Source organism: Oryza sativa, chromosome 4 (genome assembly GCF_034140825.1).
Source record: "Oryza sativa Japonica Group chromosome 4, ASM3414082v1".
In the NCBI taxonomy this organism is placed as follows: domain Eukaryota; kingdom Viridiplantae; phylum Streptophyta; class Magnoliopsida; order Poales; family Poaceae; genus Oryza; species Oryza sativa.
Genome location: NC_089038.1, coordinates 7,901,147 through 7,914,808, shown reverse-complemented (window position 1 = coordinate 7,914,808; position 13,662 = coordinate 7,901,147). Strand labels below are relative to the sequence as shown.

Below are 13,662 nucleotides of genomic sequence, written 5' to 3'. Positions count from 1 at the left end.
CTCCGCGCTCTCTAAGATAGTACGGAAGGCAGTCAGGTACGGTGGAGTGAGGAAACAGTAGTAGTCAAAGTGGTGGTCGCACACTGGCGCAGGTGGCGGTGGGGGAGGTGCGGTGGAAGTAGAAGCTGCTGTCGTAGTGGCGGTGGCTGCACCGAGCTGCTCCTCCAACTCCCTGACCTGCTGCTGACTACTCTGCAGCTGCGCCTCAAGTGTGGCGATCCTATCACCACGGGTGTCGTACTGTCCTGAGAGCTGTGCGTACTGCACATCACGAGCCTGAAGCTGGGCCAGCAGCAAGTCAATCTCGTTGCCCCACGCGTGGTGCTGCTCCTCAAGCTACTGTCGGTGCTGGGTGAGACTGGTGATCTCGGTCTCAAGCTCTAACAAACATCTCTGCTGCTCGTCTATCTCAAGCAGTGCCTCCTCGTAGCTGTCGTCTACTGCCTCAGCCCAATGGGACAAGTGGGTCACCATCGGGTTGTAGCAGCACGGTGAGGCCTGGACGGAGCAGAAAGTGTAGTCCTCTCCCCTGTACGGGTGGTGGGCAAACTCAGTCCTCATCAGCTCCACTCGGTGTAGTGAGTGAAGGCGAAGGAATGCCTCCCTAGCAGCGTCCTGGACTGCTGACTCTGCAAAGTCACGGCGGTAGCGTGCCCGGAAGCGATACTCTGGCTCAACGTCAGTGCGTGGCTCAATCGTCACCCGAGCCTCCCACTTGGCACGGTCTCCGACAACGAACCTCCTCCTCCAAAAGACGGGCTGTCTTAATAAGAATTTGCTTGCTGTTTTAAGTGTTTTAATTCAGATCAGAACAATTGCAGTTTAAATTCCTTTATAATAAAGCTTAGTTCCTGAGCATCTGTTTTTCTTCTTTCCCCCCCCTCCGTCTGCCCTCCCTTCAGATGGTCAACACCAGGAATGGCATCCGTGCAGCAGGTGAGGGCAGCAGCGGTGAAGAACGCACCGACGGTGGACATCCCAATAGTGCCTCTGGCAACGGTCCGCCACCGCTCCCCGAGAATCCGACCCTTGCCCAAGTAATGGCTCATCAGACTCAGATGACGGCAGCCATGATGCAGCAGATGCAGCGGCAGTAGCACCAGCAGATGCACCAGAGGATGCAGCAGCAAGCTGCGTAGCAGCAGCAGCAGTTTGGTCCCCCTCCCCCTCAGTCCAAGCTGCCGGAGTTCTTACGCGTCAGGCCACCCACCTTCTCCAGCACCACCAACCCTATGGAGGCAAATGACTGGCTCCACGCTATAGAGAAGAAGCTAAATCTCCTACAGTGCAATGATCAGGAGAAGGTTGCCTTCGCCACACACCAGCTCCAGGGTCCCGCGTCAACTTGGTGGGACAATCACATGGCTACCCGTCCGCCAGGTACGGAGGTCACTTGGGCGGAGTTCTGTCGCAGCTTTAGGAAGGCGCAGGTGCCCGACGGGGTCGTGCCACAAAAGAAGAGAGAATTCTGGGCACTCCACCAGGGCAACCGGACGGTGACTGAGTACCTCCATGAGTTTAATCGTCTAGCGCGATATGCACCAGAGGATGTCCGCATCGACGCCGAGAAACAGGAGAAGTTCCTAGCAGGCCTGGATGACGAGCTGACCAACCAGTTAATCTCTGGAGACTACGCCGACTTTGAGAAGCTGGTTGACAAGGCCATCCGTCAGGAAGATCAGCACAACAAAATGGACAGGAAGAGAAAGGCAGCGCAGTTCCGGTCCAACCAAGGAAGTCACCAGCGACCGCGCTTCGCTCCTGGACAGCAGGGTGGACCTACCACCATGATCGTCCGCCAGCACCGCCCTTTCAACACGAGCAGCTTCCACCAGGGTGCCAGTGGCAGCCAGAACCACCAGGGAGGCCAGCCCAACCGCAGTACAGCTCCGCGCCCACCGATGGCACCAGCACAGTCAGCTCCATCAGCCCAAGCCAAGAAGGAGACTGGAGCAAAGCCAGGGTCCTGTTTCAATTGTGGTGAGCATGGCCACTTTGCTGACAAGTGCCCGAAGCCAAGCCGTGCCGGGGCAAGGTTTGCCCAAGCTCGTGTCAACCACGCATCCGCAGAGGAGGCGCAAGCAGCACCAGAGGTCGTACTAGGTACGTTTCCTGTCAACTCAGTCCCTTCTACAGTACTTTTTGATTCTGGTGCAACGCATTCTTTTATTTCAAAGAAATTTGTGGGGATGCATGGGTTAAGAAAAGAAGAGCTTAGTACACCAATGAGGGTTCATACCCCGGGAAATAGTTCAACCTCGGTCAGTTATAGCCCTTCAATGCTAATAGAAATTCAAAGATCACCATTTCTAGCCAACCTCATCCTTCACGAATCCAAAGACCAAGATGTTATTCTTGGGATGGATTGGCTGACCAAGTTCAAGGGAGTCATTGATTGTGCGAATCGCACAGTCACCTTGACCAATGAGAAGGTAGAAACCGTGGTGTACAAGTCACCAGTCTCACCGAAGCAGAGAATCTCCTTACATCAGATTAAGGTGGAAAACCCTGTGACCACCGAGGAGAAAAGTTCACAGAAATTGGAGGATATCCCCGTAGTCTGCGAGTATCCAGAAGTGTTCCCCGAAGACCTCACTACCATGCCACCCAAGAGAGAGATTGAATTCCAGATTGATTTGGCACCGGGGACTGCTCCAATTTACAAGAGACCGTACAGGATGGCAGCCAACGAGCTAGCAGAGGTTGTCACGACCGGAAATAACCCAACGGGCGTTCCTTACGTGCGTGTATTATTCCTTGTCCCAGGAGGCAAGGTACACCAAAAGTTGATACAATTCAGAGTTTAACAAGCGGAAGCGTAAATAGTTAATTATTACATGGGCAGCGAGGGCCCAGCACACACGAAGACAACGAATAAACAGCGGAAGACTAGGGCGACGACCACAGGCGCTTGACGGCAGGCACGAGCTAGACACCAAAGCCTTCATCATCCAGGGGCTCCTCTTCTGGGTTTGGGAAAAATTGAGCAAGACTGAGTACAACCACCGTACTCAACAAGACACACCCACAAGTGCAGCATAAATGCAAAGGAGTACAATGGAGTTATAATATAGGGGGTTAGGGTTTGCAGTAAACAGCATTTAAGAGACACTTAGTTGCTCAAAGCTAAATTTAAAACGTGATCCTAGAACTATTTGATATTATTAAACAAGGCCGTGAACCCACACGAACCTGCCTTAACCCAAGGCCTACGATGATTCAGACCGATCTGGCAACCCGACCCTGGGTCCCAGCTCGTCCCAAGCCAACCCAGGCCGACCATTCCACCTTTTAGTTGTTAAGCAGGTTTTAAGAATTAAAACGCTAACTTGGGTACATTGCTTGGCTTGCCCATAACCGAGGGCGCGGCTATTCGAATAGGTTTTACTCTGATCAGAGGTGTACATCTTTACCCACAAGACACGTCTTCCTCATGTGCAGCCACGTGCCACATACCACCACGGCATATGGACGGAAGACATGACATAGTTTCCAACCCATCCTAGCCATAGACAAGAGTACCGACCCAACCCCACCTATAGCCGGAACCTCCGGGACAGGTAGGCAGGACTGAGCCCCTAGCAGCAGGACACCAGCCCTGTGCCATGACATCTCTTCTACCGGGCCGCAGCACGTGTAGCCTTCATTTGTCCTAGAGATGTCCATCGACCCCCGACTTCGTCCATCTCCATCCGTGTACTTTTGTTTATAACCAGACTGAGCCACAAACTAAGCCTTACCCACTAGCCATGTGGAAGTACGATAGTGCTTTGCAACAGAGGCCCGAAGACCGGTCCTTATGTGGCCGAGGTGCTACTATCAAAACCATGCACCCCAAGCCTAGCCTAAAACCATTTTGAGAGTTTTGAATAGAGGGGAAGGTGTGCATCCAGTTCCACAATAATCCAACCATTCCATAATGTTCAAGTGATATGAATACCCCAAAGTCTAGAATTATAAAATCACCTAATGTTGCCTAAATAATAAGCGAAGCATCTACCTAAATTCAGACTAGTGGAACCATGAGTAGAGTGCCCAGTAGTTGGGGTTTTGTTTATTCTAGGGTGAACAAGGTAATAATAACAATGACGACAGTAAGGTCATAACAAAGGTAAATAGGCATGGCTAATTAAAACAGTGATAACGCGGGAATTTAAATGAAGCGATAATGCATTAATTTAAATCAAAATAACTTCGCAAAGTGGGATCCAATATGTTCAAAGATGATGTGACTTGCCTTGCTCGCTTTCCCAAACGTCGGCTTCAACCTCCACGAAGAGCGGATCTTCCGAAGCTGCAGCGTCTACACGACCAATGGAAAAGAAAAGGGCTTTTACTCTAATAAACTCCACATAACAAGCAGGAACAAAGCACAAAAATGGGTTCTTGACTTCTTAAGGAAAAATTAGAGACTTGAACGGTCCAATTCCGAGTTCAAATGGCCAAGTTATGGCCATTTGAAGTTTATATGCTCTTTAAATGAATATTTACGAATTTCTTCATTTAAATTTTAATTTAAAGGGTTTATTGCGTCAGCCGGGGGAGAGGGACGCGCGGACCGGGTCCACGGGAGTGGGGCCCACGCGGCAGCCTCACAGTCCACGGTGGACCGGGTGCACCTGGGCTCACACCGGCCGGCGCCGTGGGCCCCACGCGTCAGCCGCACCCGAGGGCCTTGGCGGCTGACGGCCGGGCCCCACGCGTCAGCCGCTCGGCGGGAGGCGGCGCCCGCGCCCCTATGGTCGCCGGCGACAGCCATAGGCACGGTGGAGCGGCGGCCGAGAGAGGGGAAGGGAAGGGGGAAAAAGGCGACGGTCCACGGCTCACCCCGAGGCGACGGCGGCGACGGAGGAGGCGGCCGGAGCAGAGGGAGGCGGTGGCGCGGCTCGGGTCGACGGGGTCGGCGGCGTTCCGGCGGTCGGCGACCGAAACGGAGAGGTGGACGAGGTCGGCGAGGATGCGGCGCCGAGGTGGGAGGCGGTCCGGGGCGACGGCGGCGGTGGACCGGAGCTCGGCGGCGACGGCGGATAGAGAGAGCGACGGCGCGAGCTCGATTCCGGCGTGGAGAAGGTGCGGCAAGTGGCGGAAACGGGCGAGGGAGGTGCGGGGAAGGTTTAAATAGGGTTAGAAGGGGGAGAGGGCGGCCGGGGAGGAAGGAAACCGGCGCGGGAGGTCCGGCCACCATCAATGGCGCCGGCGAGATTTGCGGGGGCAAATCCGCCCGTTTGAATGAGAGAGAGAGAAGGGAAAATGGGGGGAAAGGGAGAGGGGATCACGGGGAGTAATTCCCCCCTATTGATTGCACGCGGGGGCGACGGGGTGCGGCGGATTCGGCGGCGGTGGCGGCGCTAAGCGCGGGCAGGGCGGCGGGAGCGGCGGGAGGAAGGGGATGACGGGTGGGCCCCACCCGTCAGCGAGGGTGGCGGGCGGGCCCGCCCGTCAGCGGCGCGCGCGCGGGGAGGGGCCGAGTGGGCTGCAGGGGAAGAGGAGTGTCACGCCCGGAATTTCTATCCAAAATTCCAAACGCTTACATGTGTGTGAACCCTCGTCCAGGAATCAGCCGAGGCACACAATAACAAATTGATAATAGAGTACAAATATTACTCTAATTAATAAGCGAATAAAATGTCATTACAGAGGTAGATAGTTCCTCTCAATCAATAAAGTTCTAGCAGCGGAAAATAAATAAACGGCGCAGACGGCTCCACTCCACAGGCAGCTTGACCAAGGCTACACCTAATCCTCCACACCATCAGCCTCATTGTAGAACTCTTCCTCTGATGAATGATTGCAAGGTGAGTATATGACATACTCAGCAAGCCACGCAGCAAATATGCAAGTGCACAGGATAACAAAGGATGGCATAATAGGGTTCCATTTGCAAAAGCAGCATTTAGCAAACATTTGAGAATTTTAACAAAACAGTTAAGTAATTAAACAATATTAAGCCAACGCTATACAACATACCCTGTTGTATAGGCCCAACCATTCTGAACAACCACCCCGGCTGCACAGTTCTATCTCCAAACCAGGAATGTACCATTCCAAACCAGGAGCTAATCAAATTATTACCAGTTATAGCATCTTTTACAATGATGAGAGGTGTGAGACTAATCACGAAAGACATTGTTAGACCCGCCCATAACCGCGGGCACGGCTATTCGAATAGTTTTACTCTGGCCAGAGGTGTACCACTGTACCCACAAGACACAACCCCACATCATGTCACCATGTGCCTCAATACCACCACGGTATCTCGGAAAGGAGTTGTGACAATACCCCTCGCATAACACAATTCACTGCAGCGCACCTTCCTGGATCATAATCACCCCCTTATAAACAAGGCATGGACTCCCCAGCGACCCCCGTGGGCTTATCTCCGCCACTTCTCAGTCTGGTGCCCCGCAATGAACCATGCTATACAAAAGATAAAGCCATTGCCCATGCTGGCTTGTGGTTGGCACGATAAATGTTTCACAACCGAAACTCGTGAACCGGTCCTTAATTGCCATGAGCACGACCATCAAAACCATGTGCTCACAACCCACCATTACCAGGTTTTAGTTGGCACATTAATTAATTAACTAATCACGATTGACCATCGTGAACTATCAATAAGCTATCATGAAATAATAGTGAGTCATTAGTTATCCCATAAGTGTACTAATGTTTCTAAGCAGGGCTAAGCAATTATATCTAATATCTAGTTGAACCAATATAAATAAAGCTCAACTAGTCAAATTATAATAACCCAAGGTATCAAGGAATAAGGTAATCAAGAACAAAAGGGCTATAACAATCAATAGGTTAATTCCACCCAATGACATTCGAAAATAGATGCAATAGTTGAATAGAAACAATAGCTTTAAATAGGATCAACATGCTCAAAGGGTTGTTTGGGATCTGTGTGACTTGCCTTGCTGGCCTTGGAACTCTTCAAACTCTTCTTCCGTGAAAACGGACTCTCCGGAAACGACGGAATCTAAGCAAAAAGAAGCAAAATCACCAAAACAGCACATAAACAAGCATGAACAGTACATGTGGATATTTTTAATGTGTAGATCTCAATTTTAGAAAAATTTAGAGACTTGAACCAACTAAATCGGAGCTAAGATGAATTAGTTATGAATTTTTAAAGATTAAATCGGATTAAAACACTTAAATCGGTTTAAATTGAATTATGACGCAATAATGAATTATTTTTGAAAAGGAAAAGAAGGATTATTGCGTCAGCGGGCTAGGGTTTGGTGGACCGGCGCATGGGCGGCGGTTCACACGAACGGACGGCCGAGATTGATCCGATCCAAATCGGACGGCCGAGATCGATTGGTCCACGACCGGCTCACGGGAGAGGATCCCGATGACGTCAACGATGACATCACCGACGACGGCGGCGGCTCGGCGAAGAAGACGGCTCGGGCGGCGGACACTCGTCGGCGAACGGCGGCACCACGGCACCAACGGAGGGCACCAGCACGTAGAGGACAACGCGGCGAACACACCGGTGACCAAAACAACGGTGGAGAAGCAACGGACGGCGACGGCGACGAGAAGGAAGCGGCGGCTACCTTCGGGTTGTCGACGGCGACGAAGCTCCGGCGGGTTCCGACGGCTGCGAAGGGGCGGACGAGGACGGCGACGACTTGGCGACGACGACGGCGGTCTTCCCGAGTGACGGCGACAGCTGGAGCGACGGCGGAGCACGGCTGAAGCGGCGGCGGCGACGGCGAAGCTAGGGCACACGGCGCTAGGGCTTTTCCGACGACGAGAGGCGAAGGCGAAGGTGGCGACGGGTAGAGGAGACACCGGGGGTCCTTTTAAAGGGCTCGGAGGCGGCGGCGAAGGCCCACGGCGACGGCAACGGCGAAGGAAACCTTCGGCTTGGAGAGAGGGAAAACCGATCCGAATCGAACTCGATTCCAAAGCTTTCCAAAGCGATTTAACCAAAGATTCCAAAGGAGAAAAGGTAGAGGAGATCCCGGAGATCATTTCCCCTCTATTGATTCGGCCGGAGAAGGAAAGGAGCGGCCGGATTGGAAGGAAACAGCGGCGGCGGCGCGAAACTAGGGTTTCGGGCGGCGGCGGCCGAAGGTAGACGACGACTGACGGGTGGGCCCCACCTGTCAGCGACAGCGCGCTCGCGCGGGCGGCTGCGGACTGGGCCGGACTGGGCCGAGGAGAGAGAGAACGGTTTTGGGCCGACTTTCGGCCCAAAGCCAAAAGAGACTTTTTAAAACCTTTTTCAATTAAAATTATTTCTTAAATGCAATTCCATTTATTACAAATACTTTCTTAGCTCAAATAAATCCCAGAAAAATCTAGGAATTATAGAATTAAGCAAAGTATTTAATGAAATTTTATCTGGCCCCATTTTATATTGGAATTTATTAATTAAAATTAGATTTTCTTTTCAAGACTTTTAAAATTATTTCTAAAAATTCCAATTAAACAACAATTTATATATTTTGAATTTTCAGGGTGTGACAAGGAGAGAGGGGGAGGGAAGTGGGCCGAGCCGGCCCAAGAGAGTGAGGGAGGGTTTTTTGAAGGTTTTTCTTTTTATAAAATCATTTTAACTTTGTTTATTTCTTAATAATTATTATTTGTGCTCTGAAAATTCTACTAAAATTTATTTACACATTTTAGGCTTTTAGGAAATATACAAAAATCCTCCAAGCCTTAATTGACTTTTAACTTTGCACATTTTAATTTTTGAAGGCTTTCACAAGTATTTTAATTATTCTAGGCATAATTTAAAGGATATATTTTAGGGTCGTTTTGGGACGCGACAGAGGTCAAGAAGCAGGTTGACAAGCAACTGCAGAAAGGGTACATTCGACCAAGTACTTCACCTTGGGGTGCTCCGGTCATTTTTGTGGAGAGCGAAGATATTTAAGCGATTCGTGATCAGAGTGAATAACAAATTCTTTAGGCCACAAATAATGACGCCACGTCTCTAAGGAACGTACAAGAGCATACAATTCCTTATCATACGTGGAATAATTCAAAACAGGACCATGCAACTTCTCGCTAAAGTATGCAACAGGCTTACCATCTTGCATCAACACACCTCCAATGCCAACTCCACTAGCATCACATTCTAACTCAAAAGTCTTACCAAAGTTTGGAAGTTGTAGCAAAGGTGTATGTGTAAGCTTGTCCTTCAAAGTGTCAAAGGACTTCTCCTGTGTCTTTCCCCAATGGAAGACCACCCCTTTCTTCATCAACTCGTTCAATGGTGCAGCAAAAGTACTGAAATCTTTGACGAAACGGTGGTAGAATCCTGCAAGACCAAGAAAGCTCCTCACCTGTGTGATGGTTTGGGGAACCGGCCAACTCCTTGTGGCTTCAATTTTTGACTCATCCACCTCAATTCCCTATGGAGTAACAACATATCCAAGAAAAGAGACTCGTTCCGTGCAAAAGATGCACATTTCAAAGTTAGCAAACAAACGTGCATCGTGTAGAGCATTAAAAACAGCACGTAAATGATCCATGTGTTCATCCAAAGACTTGTTGTAAATCAATATGTCATCAAAGTACACTACCACAAATCGTCCAATAAAAGGCCTTAAAACCTCATTCATTAAGCGCATTAAAGTACTAGGTGCATTAGTCAAACCAAAAGGCATTACTAACCACTCATACAAACCAAATTTAGTTTTAAAAGCTGTTTTCCATTCATCTCCAAGTTTCATTCTAATTTGGTGATAGCCACTACGCAAGTCAATCTTTGTGAAAATAATAGAGCCACACAACTCATCAAGCATGTCGTCTAACCTGGGAATAGGATGACGATATCGGACAGTAATATTATTAATGGCTCTACAATCAACACACATTCACCAAGAACCATCTTTCTTAGGAACCAAAATTACAGGAACTGCACAGGGACTAAGGCTTTGACGTACATACCCGCGGTCCAAAAGGTCTTGAACTTGCCGCTGAATTTCCTTAGTCTCATCTGGGTTGGTTCGATAAGCAGCACGGTTTGGCAATGATGCTCCTGGAATCAAATCAATTTGATGCTCTATCCCTCTCATGGGTGGCAATCCTGGGGGTATCTCAGCTGGAAAGACATCCTCATACTCCTGCAAAAGGTTAGTAACAACAGGAGGTATCGAACTAGCAATATCATCTAAAGAAACCAAGGCTTGTTTGCATATCAAGAAATAGCGCATATCATCATTTGAAATATCAGCAATGTCACATTTCGTTGCAAGCATAACACCACCCTTCAACTTAATTCCCTCAACCTTAGAACTAGGTGAAAGCTTATCCTTTTTAGGTGGAAAAACAGATTTAGCCACTTGCTGATTTTCAGATTCATCAAGTTTCAAACTAGCAGCTCGTTCTTTATCAGCTTCTACAATTTCAGGAAGGGTCAAAGGTAGCAAAGTAATTTTCTTCCCATTATGCACAAAAGTGTATTTATTACTCCTACCATGGTGTGTAGCATCATTATCATGTTCCCAAGGACGCCCCAGCAAAAATGAACAAGCTTTCATAGGAACCACATCGCAATCAACAAAATCTGCATATGAGCCAATGGAAAACGAAACCCTACAAACCTGTATTGCCTTTGCTCTTCCGGAATCGTTTAACCACTGAATATGGTAAGGATGTGGATGTGTACGTGTAGTCAAGCCAAGCTTCTTGACCAAATCAGAACTCACCAAGTTGTTGCAGCTACCTCCATCAATGATCACACGTGCACGACGGTTGTTGATGACGAAAAAAATCTGAAACAAATTATGGCGTTGCAACCTGTCATGCTGCTGTACCTGCGTGCTGAGCACCCGCTGCACAATGATGGTTCTATAGTCCATTGTGTCATCACGACCAAAGACTTCGCCATCCTCATCCTCAACTTCTGTCACGTCCTGATAAATTCATCCCAAAATTAAAAATCATTCGCTAAAAGGAATAATAGAATTAATTAAAATTCGAAATGAAATTGGCAAACACTAAAATACGTGCAAGAAAAATTCGAACGTGGCCCGGAGAATTTTTGTTAAATTCTCCTTGGTCTAAAAGGAGCCCTCAAATTTTACTTGAATTTTCAGAGCACCGAAAATAATTATTAAGCAACAAAAACAATTATCAAAGTTTATTAAAAAGAAAACCTAAAAATAATCCTCCTTTTCCTTTGGGCCAAGTCTGGCCCAAAGCCTCCCTCTCTCTCCCTCGGCCCGCGGCCAAAGTCCTCCCTTCCTCCCTCTCTTTCTCTCCCTCTCCTTCTCTCCCTCCTCTTGGGCCTCCCCCTCCTGGCCCACTCCCTCCTCCTCCCTCTCTCCCCCGGGCCGCCTCTCCCTCATCTCCTCCTGGGCCGGCCGCCCGGCCCAAGCTGAGCCGCTCCCTTCCCGCGCACGTGCGCCGCACGCGCGTTGAGCGCGCCTCCCGCGTGGGTCCCGCCTGTCAGGCGTGTCCCCGACCTCCAGCCGCCGGCCTCCTTCCTCTTTCTCCCGTAAACCCTAGCGCCATTCCTCCCTCAAATCCGCGCGATTCAAGCATGGGATTCCAAAATTAATTGGGGGGAATTAATCCCCTTTCGTTCCTCTCCCTTTTCCCCCTAATCTCCCCTTTAATCGTGCACTATTTTGACCGGAACGGCTGCGCCGTTCATGGCTGCCTTCCATGGCCGCCGGGCGCCTTTTCCGCCGCCGTTCCCCGCTCCTCCCGTGGCCGGCTCGTTCCCTTCCGCTATAAAATGGAACCCCCTCTTTGCGTTCTATCGTTTTAGCCCCTTCCCGAGCTCCCCCGCGACCACACCACTTCTCCCCGCCTACTCCTTATCTTTCCTCGGTGCCGGCCACCCTCCAGCCGCCCCTACCGCCTCACCCACGCGCCGTCCGACCGTGCCGCCACCTTCCCCGGCGTCGCAGCAGCCTTCTCTCCCCCGGCCTGCCCTCCGTTTCGCGCGGAGACCCCTGGAGGTGCGCCCCCGCCGGCAACTGTGGCGTTGCCGCCACTGTTCCGCCTCCGGCCGCCACTGTCGCGTTTCCCGTGCGCCGGCCGATGTCGCCACCACCTCCCTTGGCTCCGCGACGCTGCCCTCATCCCCGGCATCACCTCCTCCTCGCCCGAAGCTCGCCGGAGTGGCCTCCTTGTCGGCGTCCAGTACCTCCCCGCCTCCGGCCGGCTCCTGTACGTCGCCGGTTGTCACGCCCGGAAATTCACTAGTAATTTCCGAACTTATTTGTGCATAAAATCCTCGTCCAGGAATCAGCCGAGGTACACAAACTGACAATTTTAATATACAAACCCATCATAATAATAACGTTACATACTTACAAAAGAAAAGAAAACAGCAGCGGAATAACGATCTAGCGATGGCTTCAGCTCCACTCCCACAGGCAGCTCAACTGGGGTATAAGCCAAACGTCTTCTCCTTCTGGATCCTTTATCTTCAACTGAGGTTTGATGATTATTGCAAGAATGAGCATATGACATACTCAACAAGCCACACAGCAAATATGCAAGTGCACAAGGATTCCAAAGGATGGCATAATATAGGCTCATTTGCAAAAAGCAGCATTTAGCAAACCATTTAAGATAATTAAAACAGTAGAGTAATTAATCATCAATTTTAATCAACACTGAACAGCACACCCATGCTGCACAGGCCCAACCATCCTGAACAACCATACCCGGCTGTACAGATCTAACTCCAAACCAGGAGCTAAGCAAATTATTACCAGTTATAACATCCATAATTATTGTGAAAGGTGTGAGACTAATCACGAAAAACATTGCTCAACCCGCCCATAACCGCGGGCACGGCTATTCGAATAGTTTTACTCTGGCCAGAGGTGTACCACTGTACCCACAAGACACGATTCCACACATGTTGCCATGCCCCGAAGTACCACCACGGCACTGCAAAGGGGGAAATCGTGACAATACCCTTCGCACAACACAACTCACCACAGTGCACCATTCCTGGATCATAATCACCCCCTCAAAAACCAGAGGCATGGACTCCCCAGCGACCGCCACGGACTTCTCGCCGCTTCTCAGTCTGGCACCCTGTAATGAACCATGCTATACAAAAGATAAAGCCGTTGCCCATGCTGGCTTGTGGTTGGCACGGTAAATGTTTCACAACAGTAGCTCGCGAACCGGTCCTTAATTGTCATGAGCACAACCATCAAAACCACATGCTCACAACCCACCTTAACCAGATTTTAATTATCAATTAATTAACATCACACGATTAATCATCGTGAGCTACCATTAAATATAACCATAATTAATAAGAATAATATAATATAATTTATATTTAATCCCCTTTAATTAGCTAATGTTTCTAAGCATAGCTAAGCAAACTTACATATAGCATTTAGCTGAACCAATCCAATATATAAGGTTCATGCTAATCAAATTATAACCCATAGGAAAATAAGATCATCTTCGGCCATTAATTAACGGGGAAAGGTTCACCACCCGATGACATTAAAAAATAATGCATAGTTGAAATAAAATAATAGCTTTAAACGGGTTCAACATGCTCAAAGGGTTGTTTGGGATCTGTGCGACTTGCCTTGGGCTTCCGCAAACACTTCCGAACCTTGCTCAACGAAAACGCTCTCCTTCAGAACGTCGGAAACTAAAGCAAAAGAATAAAAATCAACAAAACAGTACAAAAACAAGCATAAACAG

General features: G+C 49.5%; 2 protein-coding genes across 2 annotated transcripts; one reads left to right on the top strand and one right to left on the bottom strand.

The window, feature by feature from the left end:
- Positions 1 to 1,232: 1,232 nt before the first annotated feature.
- LOC136356150 (uncharacterized) lies at positions 1,233 to 2,807 on the top strand. The gene is made up of 2 exons (XM_066309730.1): positions 1,233 to 2,103; positions 2,413 to 2,807. The coding sequence occupies exons 1-2, from the start codon at positions 1,233 to 1,235 to the stop codon at positions 2,805 to 2,807; spliced, it is 1,266 nt and encodes a 421-aa protein (XP_066165827.1).
- Positions 2,808 to 6,814: 4,007 nt separating this feature from the next.
- On the bottom strand, positions 6,815 to 13,180 carry LOC136355978 (uncharacterized). Its single transcript, XM_066309301.1, has 2 exons — positions 12,295 to 13,180; positions 6,815 to 10,883 (listed from the first exon to the last, which is right to left on the bottom strand). Exons 1-2 carry the CDS (start codon positions 12,520 to 12,522, stop codon positions 9,843 to 9,845), a joined length of 1,269 nt encoding a protein of 422 aa, XP_066165398.1. The 5' UTR covers positions 12,523 to 13,180; the 3' UTR covers positions 6,815 to 9,842.
- Between the last annotated feature and the right edge of the window lie 482 nt (positions 13,181 to 13,662).